General features: G+C 41.3%; 1 protein-coding gene across 6 annotated transcripts in view; it reads left to right on the top strand.

Moving 5' to 3' along the window:
* Positions 1-21,320, top strand: part of HECTD4 (HECT domain E3 ubiquitin protein ligase 4) — a 171,220-nt gene that overhangs the window by 117,139 nt on the left and 32,761 nt on the right. For all 6 annotated transcript variants that reach the window (XM_073222475.1, XM_073222473.1, XM_073222472.1 and 3 more), the window contains exons 43-55: positions 289-458; positions 1,370-1,485; positions 7,012-7,115; positions 8,967-9,128; positions 9,240-9,388; positions 9,655-9,734; positions 11,246-11,409; positions 11,833-12,070; positions 12,798-12,934; positions 13,363-13,489; positions 15,952-16,089; positions 17,709-17,845; positions 19,339-19,499. In XM_073222475.1, coding sequence (XP_073078576.1) covers positions 289-458; positions 1,370-1,485; positions 7,012-7,115; positions 8,967-9,128; positions 9,240-9,388; positions 9,655-9,734; positions 11,246-11,409; positions 11,833-12,070; positions 12,798-12,934; positions 13,363-13,489; positions 15,952-16,089; positions 17,709-17,845; positions 19,339-19,499 — 1,883 coding nt within the window. The remainder of the gene's footprint in view (positions 1-288; positions 459-1,369; positions 1,486-7,011; positions 7,116-8,966; positions 9,129-9,239; positions 9,389-9,654; positions 9,735-11,245; positions 11,410-11,832; positions 12,071-12,797; positions 12,935-13,362; positions 13,490-15,951; positions 16,090-17,708; positions 17,846-19,338; positions 19,500-21,320) is intronic.

Raw genomic sequence — 21,320 nt, 5'->3', positions numbered from 1 at the left:
AAATTTACTTGTGATGTGTGTTTATTTATATTGGGCATAATTATTTCATAGTAACATTTGTGGGAAAACTTTCACCTAGATGAGCAAATTCATTTCTTTGATTAGCAATATTCTACAGCATATTATGTTTTTAATTGTTTTGGTCTAGTTTGCAATTTTCTGTATGGTGATTTAATTTTTTTAACTGAAATTTTGAAAATTAACTCCAGATAATAATAACACCCTCATTTCTTAAAAACTAACTACTTGAATTTAACTTTTTGCCATGCGCTCCCCCACCGCCATCAGGCATTGCCTCTTCATAAACTGTCCATTACTGAGAAGGTAGTACAGGCAGTCCAGTCCATGTTGCTTCCTCAGGAGGGAAGTCTCTCTATTCATACCTCACTTCCTGCAACAGGAGATGGGTCAGCTCCTGTGATGGCAGTTGTTCGGCTCCTGGCTGAAATAAGAACAAGGTAAGCACCCTCCAAAGATCCCCCAATGTGCTGAGGCACTGCGGGCCACAGAGGCAGAGGCCCTTGATGGCCCCCCACCCCAGGCTCAGTGGCCTGTGGCATGACGTTCATGCCAAGCTGAGCCAGGAGAAACCATTCTCTGTGCTGTGTTTACTCAGTGTTGTTGCATTTCCCAACTTCTGCACTTTAAATAAAGTTTAGCTGTTCCCCTAAGAAAATAAATAAGCAAAATGTGATATGTGGAACGCATACAAAAGGCTCTGCTGATTTGTTTTGGTGAAAAAACTTCTGTTCAAGAAAGAACTCTGCTACTTGGTCTTTTTCAAATGGTGCAGGCCACATGAATACATATCTGGCCCATCACTTTTCAAACTTATGATGAGAAAACTAGGGAATGTTCACAAGTGTTGGTGTCAAATGGAAAAGCAGTCTTTTCCTTCCAATACATGTATTTACCATTAAGCAACAGTAATACTTTTGTCTTTTGACAATGGCACTTCTCAGAAAGTTCTAATAGGTATTTTGAATCAGGTGAGAGATGAGCATACAAATTTTCCAAGCATCTGAATCCCTCTTGTTCCAGAACACTAATATTGTCCATGGAGCAGAGTTTAGGAAAACCTTGTAAGAGATCATGCCTATTTATCACCTGGCACTTTTTATCTCCATTTAGTGGGGCTGGCAACCATTTTTCCCTTTTCTGATTGTCCACGCAGTGTCACCAGTTACTGTGTGGGAAAAGAGAAGTGATTTCTATATTTCAAGCCAGTCAACCTGAGAAAAAGAGCAAGAGGAATGGGGAGTTTGAACCTTGTTGTAAATTAGGAGACAGAATTAAAATGTTTTTCACAGTTGACGTTTTAGAAAATGAACATTGATGACTGAAATACTGTAAATCTTTTAACATTAAGAGCATGCCTGGTCATGGCCCAGCTTTTAGAAGACAGCTTATTTTGTGAAGAATTCATCCAACAGTGTCCAGCGGCTGTTGAAGTTCTTAATCTAGTAGCCCAGGAATGCAGCGCTGGTGAGTACCAGTTACTTTCCTTACCAGCCTATCTTGCTGAGTTTTGTCAGCACATTTACAACTTGATAATAGAATGTGAACAGTTTCACACACACTCATACACACATACACACGAAAGCCAAACAGCTGAGCTCTACGTAGAACATTTATCTCAATCCCCTTTCTTCTCAGGTCCGGAAATGTAAACAAAAAGCTTTCAGTATATACCAAGTAGGAGATCAGCATTTTTCTTTTTACCTTTAGGACCATGTGAGGGTATTTTCTTTTCTCCATTCATATTAATTCATTGCTTTCATTTCCTTATTAGAACTTATCATGAACTGTTCTTAGGACTGCAGATACTTTCTGAATTTTGTCATTGGCTTTTGAATTCAGAGTCAGGAATTCACACGATCATCCACGTTTGTGTGTGTGTTTATGGAAGTTTAAACAGATATGAAAATGGGGAGACTAGTATAATAAGTCCTCATTTTTCCATCATCGTCCAATTTCAACAATGAACTCATAGCCAAATTAACTGTTTTGTCCTTGCTGGCCCCTCCTGGATTATTTCAAGCAAATTCTTAAAAATTATTTCATCCATAAACATTTTAATGTGTCTCCAAAAAAAATATAAGGGCTCTTAAAAAAAATAACCACAACACCATTTCCACATATAAAAAATTAGCATTAATCTTTACTATTACTAAATATCTAGTCAGTGTTCAACATTCTAATTTTCTCATAAAGTCATACTTGTTGTTATATTTGTTTTTTTAATTAGAATCCAAATAAAGTTCATACATTGTAATTCATTGCTATGTCATTTAAATTTCTTTTAAAATAAAGATTCCCCCAGTATCTTTTTTTTTTGCCTGTTACAGTTTATTTCTTGAAGGGTTTCCCATAGTCTGGATTTTGCTGATTGTATCCCTGTGGTGTCATTTAATATGTGCTTTTGTCCTCAGATTTCCTGTAAATTGATAGTAGGCCTGGGTGTTTTTAAGTGAAAATTTATGCTTTTGTCCCTGAGGATATAATTGGACCCTAAGTTAAATTGTTCACAATTAGATTAGCAATCCTCCAATGTTCTAGTCCTAGTAGTTTCATAAACTGGAAGGAGAAATGAGTATCTTTAACTTCTTAGTGGTTTTAGTTTTATCCTTTCTTGGGGCAGGGGGAGGGGAAGCATTTTTATTATCCATGTTATTTACTATTTCTCATGCTGTTCGTTTTTCCAGTAACTCTAATCCCTTTTCTGTCCTTAAGTTTTCATCCTTTTTCACATGGTAGTGATTTCTATTGGCTTGATTTTGCTTCATTCTGTTTTACTTCTCAAATCTTCTTGTAGTGAGGGTGGTATTGCGAAGCCAAAATAAACCTCAGAGACTCTAAGAAGAGAGAAAAAGAATAGGAGGGAAGGAGTTTGCTAGAATTCTTGGGTGAAATTGCTTAGAACAAAATTTTTGCCCATGATGTAGTTTTGTACTTGTGGTGGTGGGGCCTTAGTTCCCTGCCTCTGCTTTTTAGTATTTTTGGCTTATGTTGCATTCTAAGAACATACTTGACTGATTTTACCAAGACTGTAACTTTCTGAATTTATCACTTGCTATTCTAAGGATTCTTTCTGGGTATCTTCTTTGATACATTTTCTGGAATAAGGGGTCTTAATCTCTGCAGTTACCTTTGGTACTTAAAGTGCACAAGCCAGGAATCGTAATAATTTAGAGCAGTGGTCTCAGATGGATATAATGATAGCACACCCTAACCCATTCATCCTAGTGGGAAAGAATTCTGTGGTAACAAAGTTGGAAAGAAACATGTGGGAGATACTTACTAATTGCCACAAAAGAGAAGACTGAGTTTATACACATCAATTTGTATTTGTGTCTTATGTCACGTTTAACAGTCCTTGATAGCCCATGTTTTAGGTTACGAGAAAGAGCTCTGAGGTTTAAAGTAAATACCAAAAGTTTGCTGATTTCTGAACTATTTACCTGTTTAAAAAAACAAACACCCTGCCCCTGAATTAACTTTGCAATACAGCAGTGGATTCTTATAGCTTCATAAGGGAGTTGTAGATTGTGCTCAGAAGAAATGCTGTTTAATAAAGGATAATTTTAAATGGTGGGTAGAGAAGAGAGAGTCCTTAGGTTTTTATTTTTTACTCTATTAAGATTTTTTACTTCATATATGAAAATATGAAATTTATAGGCAGTAGTATATTGATTCTCTGAAAAGAAAATTCAATGAGTTCCTTCTTTTACTCTATATGAGATGAATTAAGCAGCAGACCTGGCCGTTGTAATATTAGCTCACTCATATCTAAACTTTATAGCTTCTCTAATACAAGGAAAAGAGTCCCACTTCATTTGTTCCAGGAAGACAGCACTACAGAGCTTTTTCCCATGAAAAAATATTCCTGAGAAGTTAACTAAGATCCCTTGGTTGCAATATCATAGGGAACAAATTTTGAAACTGAGAAAAAGGCATGTGGAAATGAAAGAAGTTCTCAACTTTATCTTACACTCTTAGAGAAGCTAGAATCTCCCAGGTTTCAGTTTCATCTTCTCCCTGCTTCCTAAATATACACACATCCTGAGCCAGGGGCTCTCAGACTTTGAAACTTCCTAAGAATCCCCAGAAAGCAAGTTTAAAATGCTGCCCAAGCTCCACCAGAAAGTCCCAAGTCGAGGGGGGCTGGGCCGTTGTGACACCAGTAGCCCTCAGACCTCCCTTGAAGGAACTCCTCTAAGTTTTGCCCCGACCCACCTTTGCTGGTCTGCCCACCCCCTGCTTTCAAAGCTTCTCTGGGGGCAGGCCTTTCCTTGAGATCCAGGCCTGGCGGCTGTTACTCTTGGAAGGACGCCCAGACTTATGAATGTACTGCATTGCACTTAAAACAAGTCATTTACTTTCCCACTCTCCTGTCTTAGGTAATACTCAGAATATTTTTGACACTCAGATACTGAATCAAATATTAATATATATCCATATCTAAGTCTAAGTAGACTAGTTCCACCTCAGATATGACTTATAAATATTTCCTCCCATTCTGTGGGTTGTCTTTTCACTTTCTCCAAGTGTCCTTTGAAATGCAAAAGTTCTTCATTTTGGTGAAGTCCAAGTTATCTAAGTTTCTTTCATCGCTTGCACTTTTGGTGTCATATCTAAGAAACCATTACATAATCCAAAGTCATGAAAATTTACACCTATATTTTCTTCTAAGAGTTTTATAGTTTTAGCTATGGTGTTTTTTTAGGTGTTTGATCCATTTTTAGTTAATTTTTGGATGTTGTATGAGATACTCCTAAACTTCTGACTCAACTCTTCTGGACCTTTTCTCATAGTGCCAAGCCATCCAGAAGTCCCTTCCTTCTCTGCTTTTTGAAATCCTATCTTTTCTAAGATCTACCTCAGTGTCATCTCCATGAAACCTTTATGGATCCTGAATAAAACTATCACTCACTCGTCTGTGCTTGTGTCTATGCTTTGTATCAGTAATTATGTGCTCAGCCTTGTACTCTGTTTTTTACTGTGTATGTGTGTGCATGCACATGTCTTATTTCTCCTCCCAGAGTGGGAGCTTAGGCTCATATATCTTTGTATTCTCCAATATCTAGCACTATGCCTTGCTCATAGAGGAGATTCTTTTTTTTTTTTTATGTTACAGTGTCATTAATTGTATTCTCCCCGTCTTAGTGACCTACCTATATTGTGATTGCAAATTATAGTGTCCCTTAATTCCCTTCTCCCTGCCCACCCACCCTCCCCAACTCCTCCCCTTTGGTAACCACTAGTCCCTTCTTGGTGTCTGTGAGTCTACTGCTTTTTTGTTTCTTCTGTTTTGCTTTATTTTTATACTCCACAAATGAGTGAAATAATTTGGTGTTTGTCTTTCTCTGCCTGGCTTATTTCACTAAGCATAATACCCTCTAGATTCATCCATGTTGTTGCAAATGGCAGGATTTCTTTTCTTTTTATGGCTGAATAATATTCCATTATGTATGTCACCACATCTTTATCCAGTCATCTGTTGATGGACACTTACATAGCTTTCATATCTTGGCTATTGCAGACAGTGGGTGATAAACACAGGGGTGCCTATATCTTAATAAGTCAGGGATTTTGTTTTCTTTGGGTAAATTCCTAGGAGTAGAATTACTGGGTTGAATGGTATTTTTAGTGTTTTGAGGAACCTCCATACTGCTTTCCAGCAGCAGTTGCACCAATTTGCAGTCCCATCCCAACAGTATAGGAGGGTTCCTATTTCTCCACACCCTCACCAGCATTTGTTATTTCCTGTCTTTTGGATGTTGGCCATTCTAACTGGAGTGAGGTGATATCTCATATCTCATTGTGGTTTTAATTTGCATTTCCCTGATGATTAGCAGTGTGGAGCATCTTTTCATGTGCCTGTTGGCCATCTGTATTTCTTTTTTGGAGAAGTGTCTGTTCAGGTCCTCTGCCCATTTTTTGATTGAGTTATTTGTTTATGGGTGTTGAGGCATATGAGTTCTTCATGTATATTTTGGATGTTAACTCCTTATCAGATGAGTCATTTATGAATATATTCTCCCATACTGTAGGATGCTTTTTTGTTCTGCTGATAGTGTCCTTTATTGTACAGAAGTTTTTTAGTTTGACGTAGTCACACTTGTTCATTTTTAATTTTGTTTCCCTTGCCTAAGGAGACATATTCAGGAAAAAGTTGCTCATGTTTATACTCAAGAGATTTTTGCCTATGTTTTCTTATAAGAGTTTTATGGTTTCATGACTTACATCTTTGATTCATTTCAAGTTTACTTTTGTGTTTGGAGTTAGACAATAATCCAGTTTCATTCTCTTACATGTAGTTGTGCAGTTTTGCCAGCACCAGTTGTTGAAGAGGCTGTCTTTTTCCCATTGTATATTCATGGCTCCTTTATCATATATTAATTGACCATAGAATTGTGGGTTTATATCTGGGCTCTCTATTCTGTTCCATTGACCTATGAGTCTGTTCTTGTGCTAGTACCAAATTTGTAGGAATTATTTCTCCTCCCAGAGTGGGAGCTTAGGCTCATATATCTTTGTATTCTCCAACATCTAGCACTGTGCCTTGCTCATAGGAGATGTTCAATAGGTATTAGAATTTAAGAAAATCAGTTTAGGTTATGAGCATGGCTTTTACTTACTGAGTGTTTGTCCTGTGCCAGGGACTTGGCTAAGGGCTCCACTTGTACTATTTCCTCTCATCTTCAGAACCACCCAGAAAGGCACGAGTACTATTTGTACCCCCAAATTGGAAGCAAGATGGTAAATGTCGAGTAATGGAGCCAGATTCTGAATCTAGGCAGCCCAGCTCCGGAGCCCGTGCACTTGACCACACTGCTATGCTGCTGAGCTAAGTGTACTGGGCAAAGCTGTCTCAGGATCTGTGCTCTTCTGTAAGAATTTGAATAATCTCTACATGCATTTCATTGTTTTGACTCCACTCCAAAAGAGTTGGGGTCTTTTTTGGGAGCTGTAGGACTCGCTTTCATACATTCAGTGTGTCCCCCCTAGGAGAGCGACTGGCAGTGGTGGAGGTGCAGTGTGAGCGGCTGAGGATGCTGTACCGGGACTGCGCTCGGCCCCCACCTCCTCCGCTGCAGGCCGACCGGAGACAGGTGAGCCCTCTGCAGTGCAGTGTGTGGCATTAAGGCAAGCCAGGCAGTGTGTTAGTGACCTTTAGAAGAAGCATTTCAAAGCCATTTGGAGGTGCACACTTTGCTGTGATGTGTTGTCATCTTTGAATATCAGAGCACATTGATTTGACATTCTGAATATTGGAAAATTACAGCACAGGAGCAGAGCTCATTAATTTTTAAAAATTTATGTTATCAATAGCAGAGAAAGAAAATTTTCCAAAATTTTAGATCTATATAGTCTGTCTCATAATAATAAGTATATATAGAGAGAGAGCATGAGAGGGTGATTAAAAAGCAAAAGTGGCAAAATATTAAGGTTGGTACATCTGTGAATGTTCTCAACAGCACTGTACATATTAGCCAAAAAGCGGAAACATGCTAACTGTCCATCAGCTGATGAAAGAATGCATAAAATGAGACATATCCATACAGTGGGATATTATTCAACCTTAAAAAGAAAGGAACTAGTATCTATGTTACAATTTGGATGAACCTTGAAATTATGCTAACTGGAAGAAGCCAGTAACACAAGACCACATATTATGTGATTCCGTTTATTTGAAATGTCCAGAACAGGCAAGTCCATAGAGATAGAAAGTAGACTGGTGGTTGGTGGGGGCGGGAGAGGGGAGGGATTGACTACTCATGGGCACAGAGTTTATTTAAGGGAGACACAGATGTTCTAAGATTAGATTATGGTGATGATTGCACAACTTTGTGAATATATTAGAAAACCATTGAATCGTACACTTCAAATGAGTGAATTATGTGTTATGTGAATTATATCTCAAAAAAATCAGTGCATCTAAATAGGAAGATACAAAAATTGCTGTATTCTTGCAGTTTTTCTATAGACTTGAAATTATTTCAAAATAAAAAGTTAAAACTATATAAAGAAGGAATGTCACCTGAAATCTCTAACATCTCCAGTTATCTCAGTGTGATGTATTAACTATAATTCCTTTTTAAAAAAATGGTTTTCTCCAGTTCATGCTGTTATGTATGGAGCTTCCCCCACCATGGATGATGAATAAATACTTTCCATGTCCATCAACAGCACTTCAATAATCCAGCAGGTCTTTGTGCCTCAGTTTCCTCAATTAGACTTTCACTGTTGCACATTGTTTTCAGTTCACCCTGACACTGACCCGAACGTCATGGAGCTAATCATTACATGCATCTTTCAGTTCTTGCTTGAAGATAGAACTGAAATTGATGAGCTAAAAAAATGTGCTTTTATCTGATAGAGAATTTTGAAAAATTATAATTAGATTTATTAAAAATGATGAAAGTTGGGGGGAAAAAAGGGGATTAACCTAAGAAAGAAAAAAGGAAGTTTAACCACCTTACTCCTTCCTAGGTTTGAGCTGAATATTAAGTCCTAGTAACATAAATTCTGGTTACTGAGGGGACTAAAATCTGTCCTGTAACTGCACTGGGAGAGGGAGGGGGTGAGGGCCTGTGTTTGCAGGTGTGTGTAAGGAGGGGTAGGTGTGTAGGAATTAAAACCTCATTTGTTGTGAAAGAAGATGAGTGATGTCTTAAAGGGATATTAAAGACAGCATTACAGGCAAAGAAGGAGGGTAGAGGTAACTATCAGAATTAACAGTTAAAAGAGCTAGAAGAGTAGAGTTTCTAGAAAGCAGGACTGGGCATAGGGAAGGAGACTGCCTTTTTTTAAATAAAGAAGTTACCTTTGGGAGGGGAAAGATGCTTTAAAAAAAAATGTACCTACGTTATAATACCATTGGGTAAAATTATTTTCCTTTTTTGAGAGGGTAAAGGGGTTTGTGTTTACAACCCTGTTAAATGAGATTCTCCCCAATGTAGCCCAAGGAGATTACCTGGAGCCCCTCACGAGTGTTTCCACCTGTACGAGCCTGTATGTTCTCCTCGCACCTTACTTCTGTCACCTTCCTGGCTGACCCCAGCGCTGGCGGCGGGCTGCCCCGGGGCACCTTCATCTATGCCACCTCCCCACTGCCTGTTCAGGTGAGAAATCACATTATACACTGTCTTTTGCCTCTTTCTTTCAAAACTGAAAGAAAAAGTAAGTTCAGGGGCCCAAGTGGAGCGCTCTGATTGCTTCCCGTGTTTCTTCAGGCCCCATCTTTTTACTGGGAAATAGAAATTGTTTCCTATGGAGATACCGATGATGACACTGGACCGATAGTTTCCTTTGGCTTTGCTACAGAAGCAGAGAAACGAGATGGGGCTTGGACTAATCCAGTGGGCACTTGCCTTTTCCATAAGTAAGTGGCTGATATTGCTGTTATTTTTTTTTTAAATGTATTGGGTGTGGGTGTTTTAATACCAAGGAAACATCATTATACTCTCTACCCCACAAAAATGTAAAATACCAGTTGGAAATACATTCATGTTTAGGGAAAGAGGAAAGCTCTTCGCGTTTATCTGTACTTAACTCTGCGCTGCCGAAGCCCCTCCCACCTCTTCACTGCTCTCCAGCCTCTGTTGGCCCGTCAGCCTCATCTCAGACTTCCTTCTGTTTTTGTCACAGCAATGGCCGAGCTGTGCACTACAATGGCTCCAGTTTATTACAGTGGAAGAGTGTCCGCCTAGACGTGACTCTCTCTCCTGGTGAGTGTGGTGGAAGCTTTTTTTTTTAATCCTGTGTGTTTCTGTTACAGGTTTTGTCTAAATAGGTTAAAGTTAAATAAACTTAGCATCTGGAAACGGGCAATTTGTCTTTTAGTGAAAATCAGATAGATACTTGTCATTGCTGTCGCCTAGTTTACACCAAACCTCTCCTTTAGGAGGTCATTCTCACTTAGAGCCTCCGTTTGGTACCATAGGAGCCATATTTACTTTCATTCCTTATCATTAGACAAATCTGTGGTTTTGCTTCTCTCTGAAGTTTGGTCTTTCATCCACCGTTCATTGATGAGCAAATAGGAAGGAAGAGGCCACCACCGCCAGCCCTGAGGCACTCGCAAAGGGTGTCCTCGAGGGTTACATGCTGTTGACTTTGCTCCCAGGAGCCTGAGCAGCCAGTCCTCCTTCAACAAGTATTCTGCCCAGTTGTTTCAGTCACAGAGGCAGTCAATACAGTTTAAAAACATTTTTTTGCCCTCTTCTTTTTTTTTCGTTTTTGTGAAAATTTTGGACTGGACCTCAAGCAAACATGCTACCCTCTTCTTAGAGAATTGTGTCTGGGAGCTGGGAGCTCACTTTTTACAACACAGTCTCAGTCTCTGTACTGGCACTTTCACTGTCCATTTATTGATACTCATTGAGCATCTCCTATATGCTGGGAGCCCTTCCAGGTGTGGAGATGCCATAGCGAACAATGACAAGTCCCCAGCCATGGGAAGTCCATTGTAGTGGTACCTAAAACATGAGACTCTGGTCAAAAACCAAACCATAGGAGCTCATGCACTTATTGGAGAGCTTACAATGACAGAATAGTTATAAGGCTACAAGTGCTAGCAGCTTCTTGGAGCAACTGATAGAAGGGTGTTGATGGAAATGTTCCTCTGGGTTGGCTTAAGTTCTGTCCCAGTATCCAGGTGCCTCATCAGAGAGCAGCTTGTATTATCTTAGCTTCCTGCAAAAATGCCTTAAATACATATAAGTAAGGGGATATAATGTGATTTAATGGTGTACCTTTAGCTTACATTGTGGGTTGATTTTTATATTTTTAAGACCATTTCTAAATCTTCCCCAAATTTAGAGAATACTACCTTTTCACCTTTCTACCTTAAATAATCCTTCATGTGTCAGAGAGAAAAACTTACGTCACTCTGTTTAAAAATTTATACCCAATGTTTTCCCTTTTTATCTTGGCTGCCAGGAAAATAAAGGCTGAATTTAATGTGTAATTGTGGTAACTAGCTTAATGCAGACACTAGACATTTTTCTTCTAAATAGTTTCTGAGTTATTTTTCTAATTGTTTATTTCCATTGTGTTACTTTTTATTTACTTAAATATGTTACTTCATGTCTTCTTTAGATATAACTGATGGCATAAATAAAAAATAAAACAAAGGTAGTCAGTGATATTTGGCCTCATTACACTGGTTGCAATTTGGAAGTTATTTAAGAGTTAATAAAAGGGGGAAAAAATGTTTCCTTCCTGTTCTCTGCCATAGGTGACGTGGCAGGAATTGGTTGGGAGAGAATCGAGGGTACTCCGCCTCCTCCAGGGCAGCCAGCCAAGGGCCGGGTGTATTTCACATACTGTGGGCAGCGCCTGTCACCGTATCTCGAAGACGTCTGTGGTGGGATGTGGCCTGTGGTTCACATTCAGAAAAAGGCAGGTTATCTTTTTCGGAAGGAAAACAAATTCTCCTTAGTGGTTGGAGGGTGCTCACCCACATTAGGGAGGGCCATCTACTTTACTGAGCCCACTGAAACAAACTCTGATCTCATCTGGGAACACCCTCACAACACACCCAGTAACAATGTGTAATCCAGCACCTGTGGCCAGTCAAACTGACACCTAAAATTAACCATCACAATACTATTGAAGAGAGAGGAAGGGAGGGGAGACAGGCTGGCTGTGCAGAGCTCTGGGCACCCACATCCACAGCTATGCCAACGCCTCTGCTTGGCATCAACGTGCTCTCATACCTAGACCATCCTGCTGGTTTGACATTTAGTGAAGTTCACCTCAAAGTGTTAAAATCAGTAAATAAGGCTAAGTCCTTTCAAATCTTTTATTTGATCTCCTTTCCAGAACACCAAGACCCGAGCTAACTTTGGCTCCCACCCGTTTGCCTATGCCGAAGGGCAGGCCCACCGCAATGCTGCCGACCTGTGCACTGATCTGGCAGAAGAGATCAGTGCTAACTTTGAGGCCCTGCCCTTTGCCATGGCATCTGACAGTGACAATGATGCTGGCACCAGTATTGCGTCAGACCCAGGCACTCACGGCCCACCATGCCGGATTGCTGCGGTGGCCACCGCTCAGCAACGTAAGCCACCTCTTCCCAGGGGCCCGCTGCTCCCTGGGAATGCACATTGGTTAGGGGGTTACAGGTCCAGTGAAAGAAAATGGGGAACAGGAGAGTACAGAGTCTGGAAAGCACCTCCCCCACATACAGAGAGCCTGCCATTGCCCAGTGCCGGCAGAATTCTGCCACTTGGAATTGCAAGTCTGGAAGATTGTCCACTTTTTATAGAATAGCTAAAAACCATAGAATTTTATATGAAATCCTATAATTTTGAAATGTTCATCATTTAAAAAAATTGTTTTAAAACTCAAGTCACCAAAGAATAATAAAATGCTAATTGTGGAATCTAGGTGGTGGATGTGTGGGTGTGTGCTAAAAAAACTTCCCTGGTTTTTTGAAAAATGTCGTAATCAAACTGAAGACACTGAGCTTTCTGAACTAAAGATGCCTGCAGGCCATCTTTGGCCTTTGAGATACTGATTTCAAACTGTTTAATCCTTTCTCATGGTGAAGGACTTCCAGTTTCTTCTCTGAGTTCAATGAATTATAACCATAAATTCGATTTTAGGATTCGGGGTAATTCAGATGATGAGTTAATCCTTGTCTCTGCACTCTAAGACCCCTCCATGTATAAGGAGCCACTCTGCCTTGCAAATTAGGAGAATCTGATTTGTCCGAGAGCGAGAAGTTGATTCTCTTTCCGGCCTGCTCATGCCTAGAATTCACTGTCATTTGTGCTTTGTTGCAGAATATGATAGTGACACCTCCTGCCATTATAAAGTAGAGCTCAGCTATGAGAATTTCATCACCTCCGGCCCAGACTCCCACCCGCCTCCCATTGCAGATGATGAAAGTGATGACGATGATGATGATGACATCCCCCAGGTGAGAGGCACAGCCCTTGCTGAGCTCCCTAGTGACCGGGACAAGCCACCAGGAGTGATCTTGGTCTCTGCAGGGCTGGAGTTGCTGCATTTTGTTACGTCATTTTGTGAACCGTGGCTCTGGAGGGTTCATTTGCTAAACCGCATGTCAGCAGCTGCATCTGTTGGGCTCTTTGGCCCAGAGCTGCTCTGGGTATGGGAGAAACGGAGGTCTCTGGCAGTGATTCAGTGGTGAAGCTGGGGGCCTGTGAAGTGCTGATAGAGCTTTAGAGAGAAAGGAAGAACAGCTGCCTCCCCTGGCCTCTGAGGGCGGGTTTCTGTGGCCTTTGAGTGAGGCAAGGACCTCAGGGGTAAGGGCTGTAAGTTAGGGAAGGGCTGGTACCTGCATGGCATTGCTGCTCTGTGTATGAGTCTGCCTTCTCCTTCTAGGAGGACCACTACGCCCTGCTGGTGAAAGCGTGGGAGACCAAGGTTTTTCCTACTATCCGAAGACGCTTCCGCAATGAAGCAGAGCGGAAATCGGGCCTGGACCAGATAAAGGGTGCTTTACAACTAGGTCTGTTTCCTAAGGAGCTCACTTTTTGATGTGAAGAGGTGGGGTTAGCTGAAACTTGGGATGCAAACCAGGAAAGAAGAGCTTGTTGGAAGTTGGTTTAGACCTAGCAGTGGCTTCTGCCTGGGACTTCACTGAGCTCTGTGGTTGTTTGCTTTTGTTGTCAGGCTCTTCTTTGCTTGTCAACTTCACTCAGTGTTTTGGGTTGATGGGCTGCTGAAATGAAGCTGGAATGGTTATACTGGGAAGTCGTATGGCCTGGTGGTTAAATAATTTGGGTCCTGAAGTCACAACTGTGCTATTTACCATAGAATATAATTAATACCTTTAAAATAGAATTAGTAATAGTAATGGCTTCATCTATATATCAGTAAGAAATGAATGAGTCAATACAGATAAAGCTCTTAAGAGCAGTGCCCTGCACACAATGAACACTGAGTTACTACAGTTCTGCATGTCGCCATGATGACGGTGGTTGAGGTTTTTCTCCCACTGCCTTGGTTTCTCTAGCAAAGAATAATGCAAGGTTTGGCCTCAGACAGCGGATTGTTATTGAGGCTTATGTGCAGATAGCTGATTACTATTTTAAGGCTTTTCTTCATCTTGGGAACCACCTGAATTTTGAGATGCAAAAATGCCTTGACATTGTGGCATCAGAGATGGTATAAGATGCTTAGCTTTTGTCCCCATGTCAGCAGCCTTTCTCCTCTTTTAACTTTTGTTCTGAGACTAGAACCAAATAGAAAAACAACCAAAAGGCCTTTATTATTTCTTGGCCAGTATATATGCTGAGTCCCAGATTTCCAGTGATAAGTGAGTATTTCCTTTTCTCTCATTTTGGTGCCAGAACTAATCAGTATGTCCATATATGTATTGTTTTGTTTCCTTTCATGCTTTCTATCCCTAAAACTAAGGCCTGCAACAGTGGGAGGATCTTATTTACACTTCACCTGTAGGAACAGCGACACATCCTGTGACATGGGAGACTGCTTCCTGCTCTTATCAGAGCCCTGTCTTAGCTGCCGACCCAAATTCCGGGGCAGATAACCTCTTCTCTCCTCTTTTAAGAGTTTCAGGCAGAGGGAGCAACAGGAGGAAGATCTTCAGGGGGGCATGAGCTTGGGTGGTTGAGGGGACAGCAGCCAGGCCGAGCCCGTGTAACTGAGGAGGATGTGTGAGGAGCAGCCACAGGGACTCGTGAGGGGAAGTGGACAGCGGCATTGGCTCCGCAAGGACTTTGGGTTTTATTCTGTGTGAGATGTAAGCCACTGGGAGCATTAAGCAAAGGGGTGACATAATCTGGTACAGTAGATTTTAGAGATAAAAAGAGAACGTGTTCCCTTCTGCTCATTCTCAATATCTGTACAAAAATGCCCTTTGTGTGTGAAAGCACACTGCAGAAGAGATCATGTCTTGTTCTTAGTTGCCTTAGCCTTAGTAAATGTAATGCCACGTTCACTGCCTGCCCTGAAGCACTAATGCCAGTCTTGGTTTGCGAGTTTGGAGGGCTCTGTTTCATTTGCATTAACTTGGTCATGGATTCCTTCACTTACTTGTCTGCATCTTCAACGTGCCCCCTGGTGTCCGGCCCCATGCTGGGGAATAAGGAATCTTCTGTGAGTTAAGTCAGAGACGGTCCCTTCTATCTTAAAGCTTATGTCTTTGTGGAGACAAGTAATGAGAGAGCAAATTACACGTGGTGAGGGCTGTTCAGGAGAGCAGGGGGCATGTTGTGTCACTCGGTAGCCCGATCTAGAGTGGCTTCTCCAGCAGCATGACATTTAAGCTGAGACCTGGAGCTAACTCAGCAACAGCAGGGTTAAGGTAGAAATATGAAGCACTGTTTGTTGAGGGGTGGTGGTGGGGGTGCTTCTCACAACTTTGAGGAAAGGCCTGTCCAGTCGCAGTATGTAGATGGAAAGTTCTCAGGTATGATCATCTGCGCCTGTGCCTTTATTTTCACATCAGTTCTGCTTAAATAAGGATCCCTTTTTCTTCTCTTTTAATTTGTTCCCAGAGCCATCCTCAGTGTCTGTGGTGGGTGTACCTTCTCCTGTTCAGCTTCCAGGTCATGGGAGATGGAGTATAGTCAGTACAGGAGGAAGTTTGATTATCTATAGGCAGCTGCTAGACCAGAGGTGGACCGATGATGCCTGGCCTCACCACTCCCCCAGCTAATGGCCCCTGACACACGTCTTGCCAAGGCATTCCCTCAGGATCCATCCATGTGGCCATCACCCAGCATCTGAACTACATTAAGTTAAACATGAGACATTTACCTTACATTTTTACCATTCTGGTATCATCTTGATAATAACTACATAATTACTTTGCCCAAAAGGCTACACGTTCCCACAAACGGTGTTTGAAAGATCTTCTTATCTTTTCATTCTAGGTGTAAGTCAGTATCATGGTTGAAGATAATGTAACCTTTGGAGAGTTACCTGTGCTGTTATATTTTTTAGGCATGGTGGACATTGCCCGACAGACAGTTGAATTCCTCTATGAAGAGAACGGTGGAATCCCAAGAGACCTTTATCTTCCCACCATTGAAGACATTAAAGACGAAGCAAACAAGTTCACAATTGATAAAGTTCGAAAAGGTTTTGCTTTCTTCCTTCATCTTCCTATGACATGAGAAGTTGAGTTTTCCCAGCATGAGTTTGAGCCAAGCAGCTGCTGGCTGTCGAGAGTGACTTGCCTTACTCTGAGTGACGTGACCTCTTCCCAGCTCTCCTGAGTGAGGCCCTAGAGTTTCCTGGTAGGGCACAAGTAGAAGCTTGTCTGGCCTCTGGTGACCTCTTGTACATTCCCAGAATTCACTAGCATGAGCAGGGTGAGACAGGGCCCTTGTACAGAGATAGAAGTGGGGCATGCGTGGAGGATTCCAGGCAGGCCCCACTGGCTAAGTGCTGACTGCTGAACTAATAGACTGATTATGTGGAAGTACTGTGCTTTTTAGAATTTTAATTGAATGTGTTTATCTTTTGATTAAAAATCTATCACATATTTTTAGGAAATGAAATTACAAAGCACAAAAAAGAAAATTTAAAACCACTCATTATTAGACCTTCACAAAAATATCAGAATATCATAGAATATATATTTTCTATATATATTTAATATGTATTTTCTGTAATATTTAATATATGTGTATTAAATACGTATTTTCCATGGCACATCAGATATATTTTCATATATTTTCATTTCTTTTTTTAAGGTATAAGTCACCCTTTTAAAGTATACAGTTCTGCAGTTCTACATATATTCTCAAGCTGTGAACCATCAAATTGTTGCCTCTAATTCCAGAACATTTCATTCCCTGCAAAAGAAATCCTGTGCCCTCACCACTCTCCATTTCTCCCTCCTTTAGCTCTTGGCAACCATGAATCTACTTCCTGTCTCTTTATATAGATTTACCTATTCTGGACATTTCATATAAGTAGAATTATATAACATGGTCTTTTGTGTCTGGCCTCTTTCACATATCATAAATCTTCAAGATTCATTCACATTTGAGTATCTGTCAGTACTTCATTCATTTTTATGACAAAATAATATTCTACTCTATGGATAATCCCCCACTTTGTTTATCCATTCATCAATTGATGGGCACTTCTGGCTATTATGAATAATGTTACTTTGAACATTTGTGTATGGTTATTGTGTGGACATGTGTTGTCATTTCTCTTGGGTATATATTGTAGGAGTAGAATTAGTGGGTCATGGTAACTTTGTTTTACTTTTTGAGGAACTTCCAGAATATTTTCCAAAGTGATCGCACCATTTTTACATTCCCATCAGAAATCTATAAGGATTCTAGTTTCTCCATATCCTTGCCAGCACTTACTATTGTCTATCTTATTTATTATAGCATCCTAGTGAGTGTGAAGAGGTTTCTCATTGCAGCTTTGACTTGCATTTCCCTAATTACTAATAATGTTGAACATCTTTTCATGTGCACCTTTTCATTTTTCTTTGGAGAAATATTTATTCATATCCTTTGCCCATTAAATAATTGGCTTGTCTTTTTATTATTGAACTGTGAGAGTTCTTACAACTTTTTGTTTTACTATCTTCCAGACTGAACTGTGTTCCTTTTTGGCTGTAGCTAAACTGAGGGTATTGCTAAGTGCCCTAAGTTATTTAAGGTCCCAGAATGGAGTCCCAAGATGATAATGGTACTTGCTCCTGAACAGCCTTCTCCCTCTGCCCTCCTCAGGTCTCACAGTAGTAACCCGCTCTCCGGACAGCAATAATGTAGCCAGCAGTACTGTTGGGACTGCTCTGCCAAAATTTGCCATCCGAGGGATGCTGAAAACCTTTGGGCTTCATGGAGTCGTCTTAGATGTTGATTCAGTGAGTGAACAGCCTTTCATATACATGGAACCTTTCATGCCCAGACTCCAGGCACCTTAAATAGTGATTTTTACAGATGGATTGCTCTTCAGTAGGGATGAAAAAGTCAAGCTAAGTGCTGTCATGCCAAATGACTTGCCTGGGGTTTTCCCCTGGGCCCATTTGCTGCCTCTGCCATTGCTTACTGACAGCCATATTCAGGCTGACCCTCAATCCCATCTGCCCACGTTCCCAGGGAAAATTCTCCCTGTGTTCTTGATGAATGGATGATCTGTCATTGTCATGATTGTTACAGACACAAATCAAAGGAATAGTTTTGTGATTTTGATCACATTGTCACCTTAGTTCTCTCAGCCTCAGTTTCCCTATGTTTAAAATCAGTTTAGTAAACTAGATCAGTAGTTTTCTTCTCCATTTTGCAGAGCTCTCACGGGGCTTAACAAGAACTGGGGGCAGGGTGGAGGTGAAGGAACAGTAGAGTGGGTGGGGGCAAAGCTAGACCTTGCTTTTGAAAACGGGTCCTGCTTGAAAGCCATGACCACATGAAGGGTGAATGCACGTGCCTGCATTTAAGAAGTTTCCTGTGCAAAAAAACCTTGGTGAAATAATACACAGTTCAAGCCTAAGAGTCTCTGATAAAGAAGCCACATAGGTAAGCACTGATATCTATCTAGACAGAGATGCAGATGATGTTAGGTACCATGAATGCTTTGAAACAGAAAGTTTTACACCTTAAACTGACTCCATTTGATCAGAATTTAATTTTAACAATTAAGATTTTAAGAGGGGCGGTTGACTTGTGGTTTACTAAGGTGAACTCTCATGTAGAAAGTTCTATCAGTAATACTACTCATCTCCCACTACCTCTGATACAGACAATCTGGTTCTGGTTACCAGAAAGCGTGTAACTGACAATATTTTTCAACAATGGAAATGCGTGAAAGTAAAAATCAAGAAAACAGAAATTTTGTTAAAGTAATAATTCTGTTGATTCTTAAGTAGTTTGATTCCCTTGGTCTTAATAATAATCCCTAAATAAAAATTACATCGATGGTAAATCCATAATGCCTATGCATGAGCTTGGTTTTTATTTTCCCAGCAGTAAAAAGGAGCCATCAGACAGAATCTTTGCCATTACAAAATTACTAACATAAAAACAGTGAACATAAAGTTTACCTGGCAACAATGTGTGTTGAACTATTACTGAAGTATAGCACTATTCTCTTTAGATCTCTAACTCATGATTACACTGGAGTTCTTTTTTTATTTATTGTACCAATTAAAATTTGCCAACTGGTATGAAAAAACTGAACATGCCATCAGTACTAACCAGATGTCTTTGAAGTTTTAGATTCAGTCAGTTACATATAACCATTTATTGTCTTAAAACTTTTATTATATATATATAATATATATATATATATATAAATCTTAAAAGTTGGGGAAAAGGTCAGTACTCATGAACAAATAGACATTCTCTTTTACCATTGCAGGTAAATGAGTTGGTGCAGGTAGAAACATACCTCCGAAGTGAAGGTGTGCTGGTCCGATACTGGTATCCTATCGATATGTTGGAAAGGCCCCCAGCAGGCTACCGAAGAACTGCCGCCAATGGGCTGGTCACCCTGGACAATACCAACCTGCAAATTCACAGGTAGAGTTGAGCCCTTCTTTCTAGCGAGTCACAGAAATCCACTTCCGTGTTTTATCTCATGTGCCATTCATTGTTCACAAAAAGGCTTTTCCTTCAAATCTGAGGGAGAGTGAGAGAAAGGGCGAGAGGGAAGGCAGTTAGTAAAGATAACAGCAAATTGCAGGAGTGGGCAGAAACGTTGTGGGATCCAGTATCACCTGGCCTGTGCCATAGGTGCTCTGCTCTGAGTTGCAGGGATTGAGGGTAGCTGGAGATTTGAAGAGTATGGAAAAGGTATAAGAGTAAAAGTAAGTTGAGAAGAGACCACTAGGAGGGTGTCCAGGTGCTGTGTGAGCAGCCAGCTCACTTCTCTGTTAAGCTGCCGAGGCGGTCCTCAAGTGCCTGCTTTGTGCCTAGCACTGTATGGCGGTCTTTAAGGGAACGAGTGCCTGCCCTAGAGAGTTAAAACCTAAATGTCCAGGAAAATTCCCTCACCTGCACTGTGAATTGTCTCTTTTGGTCTTAAAAATTCTTCTAACAGTTCAGAGGAAAATATTATAATAAATGGAGTTCTCTGATAGCAGTTTTCATAAACAATTTTTCATGCTATCCATCCACTAGCGTCAGAATTTCTCATTATCTTGTCAATTTTGAGTGTATCTCCTGCTGAGCTCTTTCACTGGAACTCCAGATACACATATCCAGCTGCCGCCTTGCTATCTCCACCCGGAGATAGCAGTATCTTCTTTGTGTTCAATTTGACCATCAAATTCGCAAGCCTCAGATAGGCCTCACTTGGCATTAGCCTCCCTTAAAAAGGTAAAGGATGGAAGCATGGCATGCCACAGGGCAATGGCATGCATGTTTCCTCAGCAGGAGTTGTCATTGTCATCCATACAGAAGTTCAGGGGCTGTTCTCCGACCTCGCCTACCCACCCACCCAGGTGACCATCCAGTTGTGAGGGCCTTGCTTCTCATGGCAGTGTTCGCATGGTCCCTGGGCAGCCCCATGGCCCACATAGAAGCCAGCAGCTTTTGGAACAACTCCATAGACATAGCTTCCTGGGGTCCTAGCAAAAGGCATGCCAGGTAACAAACAAGAGTCACCCTACTCCTATTCTGGGAAGCCCTGAAGCCTTGGCTTCCCGCTGAGAATGTTCTTTCAGTCCTCCAGCCCCGCTGCAGCTTGCCAGTCCAGGGTCATTTTGACAGTAAGCATTGTGCCTGGTGATATTGCTGAGGTTCTGCTTTTGTCAGATTGCCAGAAGAATGGAGCTGAAAAGAGGTTAGCCCAAGTCCTTTGTTACATAGACAAGGACAGGGTCTTGTTGACCTTTAACTCCCAGATAATTGAATAGGCACCTAAAGTGTAGCACATGCTGCAGAATCTGGATTTTCCTTCACAGTCCTCCTCCACCTACCTTTCCACATCGGTAAGGGCACCGCAGGTCAGCCTCCTCCCTCACGATCTCATGTACCTTGTCGGCAAGTCCGACTGACTCTTCCTCCAAAATGCAGCCGGGACCTGTGTGCTTCTCTCCATCTGCCCCCACCACCCCAGTCCAGGCCTCAGCTTGCTGTCCTCACAGCAGCCAAAGTGATTCAGAAGCATGAATCAGAGCATTCATTTCCTCCTCCAATTCAAACCATCCTGTGGCTTTCCATTTCCCCTGGAGTAGAATTCAAACCCTCGCCTGGCTCATGAAACCCCTTGTGCACGTCAGCCTCTGCTTCTACAGTGGACTCTCAGCAGTGCCGGCCTTCCTGTCCCCCTCACGCACCAAGCATTACCTCCTATGTGGCTCCGTGTTTGCTGTTCCCTCTCCCCAGGGTGCTTTGCCC

Source organism: Manis javanica, chromosome 15 (assembly GCF_040802235.1).
Source record: "Manis javanica isolate MJ-LG chromosome 15, MJ_LKY, whole genome shotgun sequence".
NCBI lineage: Eukaryota > Metazoa > Chordata > Mammalia > Pholidota > Manidae > Manis > Manis javanica.
The sequence above is the reverse complement of the archived record's forward strand: the minus strand, read 5'-3'. Positions and strand labels throughout refer to the sequence as shown.